The 9,311-nt window shown below is 35.5% G+C and overlaps 1 protein-coding gene across 4 annotated transcripts; it reads right to left on the bottom strand.

Annotated features, from left to right (window-relative positions):
• Positions 1 to 1,091: 1,091 nt before the first annotated feature.
• On the bottom strand, positions 1,092 to 8,701 carry LOC133864586 (pentatricopeptide repeat-containing protein At1g01970). Of its 4 annotated transcripts, XM_062300967.1 has the most exons (7): positions 7,597 to 8,701; positions 5,948 to 6,812; positions 4,981 to 5,096; positions 4,301 to 4,504; positions 3,951 to 4,012; positions 2,286 to 2,594; positions 1,092 to 1,294 (listed from the first exon to the last, which is right to left on the bottom strand). In XM_062300967.1, the coding sequence occupies exons 1-2, from the start codon at positions 8,044 to 8,046 to the stop codon at positions 6,021 to 6,023; spliced, it is 1,242 nt and encodes a 413-aa protein (XP_062156951.1). In that variant the 5' UTR covers positions 8,047 to 8,701; the 3' UTR covers positions 1,092 to 1,294; positions 2,286 to 2,594; positions 3,951 to 4,012; positions 4,301 to 4,504; positions 4,981 to 5,096; positions 5,948 to 6,020. The 4 variants fall into 4 exon arrangements, with proteins under 4 accessions (XP_062156951.1, XP_062156950.1, XP_062156952.1 ...); XM_062300966.1 differs by lacking the exon at positions 1,092 to 1,294 and having other exon boundaries at positions 2,069 to 2,594; XM_062300968.1 differs by lacking the exons at positions 1,092 to 1,294; positions 3,951 to 4,012 and having other exon boundaries at positions 2,069 to 2,594.
• Positions 8,702 to 9,311: the final 610 nt, after the last annotated feature.

The following is a 9,311-nucleotide window of genomic DNA, read 5'->3' as shown; positions in this document are numbered from 1 at the left end:
CATTTCTCTCGCTCTCTCTCTGATTCACTATATATAACCGAATGGGAATGTGAAATGTGGATCACTTTGTTTTATAACCGAATGTCTCTCTCTCAGTTCGAAATTCCTTGGAGCTTGTTTACTACATATTACAAAGGAGATGTCGTCGTTTTGCCCACCAGAATTCCATATAAATAGAGCCACTAATTGCTAATGTGCTAATATCTTCCGAAGGTTTATTATTTATGTGATATTCAAAGTCGTCGTCATTTGCCTTACGTTTTAATATTGAGCGCCAAAGAATATTGCCAATGTCTTGAAAATGAATAATGCCGAATGTCACAACGACGTGAATGAACAGTTATCACGCTGGTGACGTGGCATGTGCCACTTCACATTTTATATAAAAATATAAAAGAAATTGAAAATGTGCCTGAAGTTTTTGTCTTCTTCAAATTCCTTCCCCCAAACAGGCAACTATTTCCCCCCCCAAAAAAAAAACTCATTCAGAAATGTTCCATGAGAATATGGATATGAGAAAAGTTAAGATCTCAAATGTTATATGAGAAGTTAAGATCTCAATTACATCCTGTGATGTAGAGATTCCATGATAACATGTATACAAGTCAAAACACTATAAAGAGCATCATTAATGTCCATCAGTGTGAATTTATGTATACGCCATGCATAATCAACTTATCATAGGCTAGTTAAATGCTTAAGTAAGATTTTCAACTGTTAGTCCAGAGTTAATCTACTTCGGTTATTGGCCTTCCTCAGTTGTTGTGTCACTCACCTAATTTTACTCAATTTCTAAATAAGTGATGCGACTTCTTTAACCATATATTTTGTATACGTATTAAGATATTCATGGCTTGTTTAGTTTAGTTCAACAATTTTTATTTTATTTTATATAGAATTAAATCACACATTATGGAGAATGATATAAGAGACATAATTACTAAGTCATTTCTATTAAACATATATTTTTTAGACTAGTGTCATAATTAAGATTAGAGACTTAATCAAAAGTAGACGGACGCAGCCGCTTATGTAGCCTATATGCAACAACAAAAGTAGCTAACTATATATACATCAAAACAAAGCTACACTACATGAGTTATTTTTTATCACTATATCAAACATAATACATAAAGTGAATATCAACATTCACATAAAGGACATGCCAAGACTCGGCTTCAAACAACCAAATTGCTGGATTGGTCACCTTTAGTACTCCAGTGACCTCCCCCATCAATCACAGTTATGATTTATAGGCCCATACTTTCTTTTCAGCAGCTTTGTTTTGGATAGTCTGAAAAATGGTTTTGTGAAAAAGGTAAGTCCACAACTTAATATGTCTAAAAATAATCAATTGAATTTAAAATTATGAAAAATTCTTAATAAATTTTGTACAACCACATCAATGCAAGAAATACTATATATTAAACAAAATGCATTAACTAATATATATATATATATATATATATATATATATATATATATATATATATATATATATATATATTTTCTTTTAAACTCTTCACGGAATAAAACCATATCATTTACCTTTCCCTTTTAGCTTCTTCCGTACTATTTACCCATATACGAAGTAAAGTTAACATGCCCCAAAGGACATTTATGTCGCATCCCGCGGCCGCAAGATGAACACAAACTATTTAAGAAACCTTTAAGGTCCCTACTGATAGCCCACAAAGCACTATCCTTTGACTATTTACAAAGCACCATTATTTCTTTTCACTATTTTGCCATAGGGTTCAGCTTTTATGTTACACATGAAGCTTTAAAAAATATTCTTTTAACTGTAACTTCTAAATATTTCTAATGCATGTGCAAAAATCTTCTTATTCTTCTTCTTCTTCTTCTTCTTTTCTTTTCTTTTTTTTTTTCCTTTTTCCTTTTTCCTTTTTTTTTAATGCAGTTTAATCTTCAAACACATAAGAATTTGATAGTACAAATAATTTTGCAAAATTTTAGTACTAAAATGACCTGGGTTTTTGTAACAGTTGCCTTCAAATGTTATGTAAAATCAATGAAAGAAAAATGGAAAAGAAAAGAAAGTGAGGAAGAAAAGAATGAAACTTCGAGAACTTGTATTGATTTAGCCACATTCAAGAGGGCCAATCTCCTAGCACATTCGAGAGTGCAAATCTCCTTTGTTCAAAAAACAACAATGATCCAAGCTATCTTCCATCAACCAACCTACGACTATTTATACAAGTAACGAAACGTAAGCAAGAAATGTGAAACGGCATTACAACTAGAAACAGATTTAACTACTGCACGTGTGTAACTTCCTAACTGGATTTCAGCTGATAAACGTAATCCACTCCACCAAGCAATAGGCGCCACGTGTACTGCTCCTTACCGACCCGTTACAGTTTTACTTTCCTCAAAACCGATGGCATTGAGGGTAATGTCTCCGTTGAATCTGTTATTGGTGAACGCAATCAGGCAATTTACACAATCTGTAAACGTGGTGGTTTCAGTCTCCAGTAATGTATGGGAAGCAGTCTCGCACTATCTTCTCAATTATTTCAAAAGCCAACAATACAACGTTTTTTGTGGTCATCATAAGCTGCAGTTGTGAAGACCTGCATAAAGTTCACATAGTAACAACAAGCATTAAGAATACCTCAAGCAGAGTAGTTTATCAAATCACAATAAGCAGCACTGAGGTCCAAATAAAATTTTCAAAGATTGAAGATCGTTTCTTATAAAGAATATAGATTGAATAAATTTCATACCATGAACATGCTCTTCCATCCAGATTTGACATTGTTGACACGAGATTATACCATTTGGGAGACGCATCTAATGATTAATTCATGTGAACGTTCACATTTAATCGTGTTTAAAAGCCTATAGAATTGCAGATGCCTAATCTTGTGGAGGTGAGGAACAATAAAATAAAGCAATATTTTGCTACTTGTGGTAATACTAAGGTAGATTACCATTGTAGCAAAATATGTGTTTTAGATTAGCGGAAAACAAGTTGTTGGAAGTGAAAAGCGGATGCAGTTGTTTCTTCCCCGCCATCTTTCCCTCCTAATTTGAGGACTATGCGTCAGTAGAAAGGTCACAGAATTATTATCTTGCAATGCAAGAACTAAAACCAGTAAACCACTCTAGAAACAAACATCATCTATGAGAAAATTTTGCATTTATGGGTGAGATCTCGATTGAAAAACTGATCATTCATTAGTAGAACCATAAATTCCAGAGTAATGGCAATCAATCCTCCCCCATATAATGCAAAAATTAAGCAGCTAATACGATACCAGGACTGAAAAAACAATAAAGTTAAAAGTAGCAGTTTAGATCAAGAATACGTCCCTAAGCATACAAGAGAACTCATTCAAAGCAAATAAGTATCTATGATAGAGAATTTCTGCTGAAATAGGTGCATTGTGAATGATTGTAGAGATGGAAGGGCAATGTTATTGATAATATTCCACTTGAGGTAGGAATCACCGTTATACACAAGGTGTTTGTTCAAATACTTCAATGCCTCTACTCCTAATCTTCTATTCTCTTAAATAGACACACTCCTAACATGTTTAACATAAGTGATGACACTCCTATCAACCTAACAACCAATTGATAAACCAAACAGAACGATAAAGATAACATCTCATCTCTAATGAGATGGAGATAACCCTTTTCCCTTATCCCTTATTCTTATCCCATTGATAGGATTACTCCCGGTACTGAGGATTGGGATTCCTAGTCTTGCGAGTAGAGTCCCTATTATCAATCTATCCTGGAAATTTGGAAAAACTCATCTACACAGTGCAGAATGATTGCATTGTGAGATACAAGCAGTGAGAATATAGGTCATCCATAAAGAGAGTATAAGCACAATAATCAGCTTCAGCTAACAATACACTATTGAAAAGAAACCATTCAAAATAAGCTGCAAAAAAAGAAACTCGGCACATAGGCATTACCTGAACGGGTACATAACTGCTAGGTCCTGGCACAGGAACAGGAGCAGGAGCAGTCATTGGTACTGGCAGAACACGGTATGAAGCATAATTTTTAATATTGAGGTCAACTAATCTGCTTAGGCAGTATGAAACTCAATAAAAGAAAGATTCATGTGAACATCTTTTTGGTATGTTAGAGAAATTTTTTAATATTGAGGTCAACTAGCTCTTCTTCAAAAGTTTGTTTGCTAGCAGTATGCCAGAGTTCTGTTTTACCAACCCAAGAACTACAAAAACTATGTAAAATCTAGCATATTTTAATCATCCTATTCAGATTTATGACAAAACCAAGCATCAATAAAGAAATTTACCTGACCAGTGCTCTCAAGTCGGCCCTTATATACAGGTCCAAATCCCTTTCCCCTAAGAAAGACTCTGGCCTGAAATTCTTTGTTGCAGCCACAAGCTCAAGAAAAGTGAATGTTTCAGCAGCGACATTGATACCAAGCCCATCCTTGGGGCCCGGTAATTCCTTTTTGAAGCCTGCATTGTTCTTGATCTGAGTCTATCAGCTCCTACAAATTCCATCACAACAAAGAAATGCAGATCCATAAGTATCATGCAATTCCCACCTAGACACTCAGAGACAATGCTGTATTTAAGACCTAAATTCAGTACAGATTGCAAAGACAACAAAATCCCATCACGAAGGCAATATGAAGGGAACTACTATAAGCTATAGTCCAAACCAGTATGTAATCAATAAAATATAGAAAAATCTCTCAAACCTTTGACAAATGCTGGTCACAAATTCAAGATAAGTTCATACAGATGATTATTTAGAGCATAGTTCTCAGCCACAACCAGCAGATATTGTTCAAGAAGCAAAGCAATACATAGTGAAAAGTACCTTAAGACAGGAACATGAATATTTTATTTGTCATATGACCACAGTTCAAACAGCAACACATGAAAGAATAAAAATTAGTTGCAATATTAAGAATAACTGGTCAAAAGGAGGCAAAATCCTTAAAGAGTACATAGTTTCTACCCTTGAACAGAATTTCAAAAACAAAAATTAACTAGTTTCTCTCTCTTGCCCTCCTGTTGTCGGACTTCAGCTTTCTTCTTCTGCCAGAGTCAGTCCAGTGCAATGTCAGCATCTCCCTGGAAAAGAAAATAAAATCCATAAATTTGTGACAACCATATGCATAAACTGTATGAATTGCAAAAAACAGTTTACAAGAGATGTGCTCATGTAAATGCAAAACTAGATACCGAAGCACCGGGCTAAATAAACAAGAAGAAGTGAAAAATACAAGTCCTATGGAATGCATACTACCCCTATTATATACAATGTATAAAACAAGCACACCACAAAAAAGAAAAAGAAGAAACAAAAAAAAAAGGTTCAAGCAAAAAAAAGAAAAACAAAAAGAAAGAATCAATCAAATGTGTAGAATTCCATTGTAGCCAGCTAAGGTGAAGAGCATTCACAGACACAGAACACTAGAATATCTTAGAGAAAGTATGTCGCAACCTCGCTCGCGAAAAAAATTATTGATGCCTGTGTATCAGCAACGACAATTTTGTCATCGTTGATAACTGATAACCAGTTATCATCAACAACATTTTAGTAGTCGTTGATAATGTGGTAGCTAAAGACCAAAATTCTTGTAGTGTCTATATTGTACTTATAAAAGTTTGCACGGTAGAATGGGGTGAAGGAGATGACCAATTACGCTCTCAATGGGCAAATGCCAAGGGTAAGAAGTGATTGATACAACGACTGGCTTGACTTTAAGTCCAAGTCAATTGAAACCCCATACATTTGTAAAACCCACCTCTGTGTTGCAGATCTAACATGGATACCGCACCCAGCAAGAAGATGGGGGGTAAGGACACAAAATGCTATGTCGACTACATGTAGAGGATAAAACCACCTACATATATGTATCATCAAAAGTACATACAGCAACCACAATGAGATGGAAATAAACAAAATCTCATGATCTTACCACTTCAACTTTCTTGGCAACTGAAAGAAGCACATGTACATGAGACCAATAATATGGCAAGAAAGACTGGAACCTAGGAAGAGGGAACTTTGAAATTGGCTTCACCTACAGCATATTCTCTCAAGACAAGCTCCACTTCTTCTACTACCCCTAATCTCTGAAACCACCTAGCCAGTGTTTCTGAAGCTTCTTTCCCAAGCATAATTCCATCTCTTTCTAAATTCACTAGAAATTCCAATGCCTTGTTAAGCTTGTTCTCCTTTTCATATGCAGCCAACATCAAAGCTACACATTTATCACTTGGTTCAAGACCAGCCCCTCTCATATTTTCAAATGCAATAGCTGCCTTTTGACTTTGGCCTGCCATTCCATATGCGTTTATAAGGAGCCCACACATCTTAACATCAGGAGGTATACCACCACACTGAAGTGCATCAAACACTCTTTGAGCTCCTCTAGAATCACCAGTCATGGAATATGCTCTTAACAATGCCTTGTAAACTTCACTTCCCGCATATATTTCTTGGGCATCCATTTCTCTAAGTAAAATTTCTCCTTGCAGGGGCACTCCAGCTCGGATGTAGGCCATGATCATTGAGCCATAGGATCTTTTATCCAAAGGTTGCCCAAGCAGCTTGAGTTCTTCAAAAGTTTCTTCAGCCAGCTCAAGATTGCCAGCTTTGCTGTACATGTGAATCATGGCAGTTAGAATTACCTGATCGCAGATGAAACCTTTACTCTTCATGGCTAAGAGGGTCTTTTCAGCCTCTTGAAGTCGGTTTTGCTTCCCATACCCATGGATTATTTTAGTGTAGTCACGAACATTGGCTTCAAAAGATATCTCTAGGAGGGCAAGTTCCGCCACCTAAGAGAAGTGACAAAAGCCATGAATTCACTTCAGATTGTAAGGAGTTTTAAAAAGTGAAAGCATTTCATCTAAATGCACAGAAATATTATATCAAAATAAGGCAATTTCTACAAGCAAATCAACATTTTCGATGTTAATTGCAACAACAAAAAAATATGCAGAAGCATCGGACGAAGAAAAAAAAAAAAAAACTATGCTTAGTATAGGAACATATTAATGCACTGTTTTCCCTATAAAGTTCTTCAAAATAAAATGTGCTTATCTTCCTGAATTTTCCTTAGCCAACAACCATTTGATTGGTGGTAGACAAGAATTTTTTAAACAGAAATCACAACTGTCAAGCAAAAGTAAGGATTTAAGATATGTATCATATATTATCAATTTATTCCAATTTTTTACAACAGAGATCTCGCACCTGCTCTCTCTCTCTCTCTCTCTCTCTCTCTCTCTCTCTCTCTCTCTCTCTCATAAATCCATAAAGATTTCTCCCATATGGTCTTCAACTCATAAATCCATAAAGATTTCTCCCTGTATCGTCTTCAACTTTATATGAGAATTTCAAATCAACCAGATACAAAACACGCTACAGTAGCAACTGACAAGCCAATTCAAACCAGAAATTCTCGCTCTCTCTACATATACATATGTACATAGTGCAAGTCCTGATCAGGTTGAGTTAATGAAATCAATAATAGATAGTGCAACTTGACCGATCAGGTATGAGTTAATGAAATCAACAAAGACCCAAAAATGAAAATGAAAATGAAAAAGTGAGAAGTACCTCAAGATAAAGTGGATGATCCATTGTCCTCAATTCTTTAAGAATTGCAAGCCAGTCAGCTCTCCTGGGCTTCATAATCCTCACCCAAGCCGCCAACAAATCAGACAAACTGCCTTTCTGAGGAGAGAAGCAGATTATCTGCCTCATGAAGGCCTTGCATCGATTGGTCATCTTGGGAGGGAGTTGAGCAACAGCCTTTTTTTGTGCTTCTGTGATGTTAGGTCCTATCTCTACCCACTTAAACCTTGGTTTCTCCACTTCGATTTCTGTTTTTTCCATCTCTTCCACATTGGGAGCAACACATTGGCAATCGATTTTGCGAAATCTAAAATTTGGTGGGGTTTGCAAAACAGAGTTTCCCAATGGAAAATAAAAGGTCCTCCTAACATCATTGATTAATGGGAAAGTTGAGTGGGGATAAATGAGCATGTTACAAGCATAGATGCCCATGACCAACTTGAAATATCAAAATGCAGAAACATATATCATGAGTTATTTTGGGAAAACTGAACTGAGGCAATCCCTCAATTTGTAACTGCAAACAAAACTATAATACATGTACTGAAGAAGATACGTCAAGGGTATCAGGGTATTCGAATTAACAGATGATAATTCAAATTGGCGACTGGTAAATTCTGAACTAGTGAATAAATTTTGAGATTACAAAGCTCAATAACAACATAAGGAAATTTGTATAACCAACCATATGGAAATGGATAATGGAGAGAAGTTGGGGAAGATTGACAAACAACTCGGTCACCCAGAGAAGTTAAAGCAGTAGGAAAATGTTCAGTATTTGTTCTAGCTATTTGTGTGGTGAACCACTCGGGAATTTAAATCTTACCCAGATGAACAACTGGAGATTTCAGACAGCTAGTGAAGCAAGAGTAAGAGGAAACCAGACATGTCGTTATGTTAGCAGAAAATTTGCAAACCTAGCCGTCAACATCATCTGCCGTTATAAAGGGTCCTGATTACGGTTCAAATTTGAATCGGGGTGGATGGATGGCTCCTGCTATCGGCCTGGCTGAGGATAAATGTGGAAGTTGGTAGGACTTGTTGTCCAATCCAAATGAGATATGTTGGGCCTTCCAATCCAAATGAAAGGTCATCTTTTTGTTAGTGCGTTGATAGAAAGGTCTTTTTCTTATATATATATATATATATATATATATATATATATATACTTATTTATTTATTTATTTTAAGGGTCTGTTTGGGTTTGCGATTTAAAAAAGTGCGATTTAAAATAACGATTTTAAAATATGCGATTTGAAAAAAATGATTTTTAAAAACGCAATTAAGCGTTTGGCAAAATCGCAGTTTAGCCTTTAAAATCGCGAATTTACCTTTAAAATTTTGCGTTTTCAAAAAAACATCATCTTATCTGCGATTTGAAAAATCAGATTTTCTGCGTTTTCAAATCGCAATTTTTAAAAACGCAGTTCCCAAACGATCTATGTTCTGCGATTTGGTTTAAAATCGTACTTATTGTCTACGAAATCGCAATCCCAAACGCACCCTAAAAGGATAATAAAGTTTTGATGGACGAGTCAAAGTCTCAAATTATGGTTAATGATGACCTTTCATTTTATTCTTTTAATTTGGTAGGCCACGACTGACAAAAGGAAATTTAATCTTAGATTGCACAACATTATAATGAAAAACAACGCATGAATGCAATTGAGGTCATACGTATCATCATTTACTTCATT

The sequence above is a fragment of the Alnus glutinosa genome, chromosome 3 (genome assembly GCF_958979055.1).
Source record: "Alnus glutinosa chromosome 3, dhAlnGlut1.1, whole genome shotgun sequence".
NCBI lineage: Eukaryota > Viridiplantae > Streptophyta > Magnoliopsida > Fagales > Betulaceae > Alnus > Alnus glutinosa.
This window is presented reverse-complemented; position numbering and strand designations above follow the sequence as displayed.

Excerpts from the sequence above, each read along its gene's own strand:
- LOC133864586 (XM_062300967.1), bottom strand. The coding sequence starts at position 8,046 with ATGGGCATCTATGCTTGTAACATGCTCATTTATCCCCACTCAACTTTC. Across the intron at positions 6,813-7,596 it reads ATCATCCACTTTATCTTGAG|GTGGCGGAACTTGCCCTCCT; the intron begins GTACTTCTCACT and ends CACTTCTCTTAG.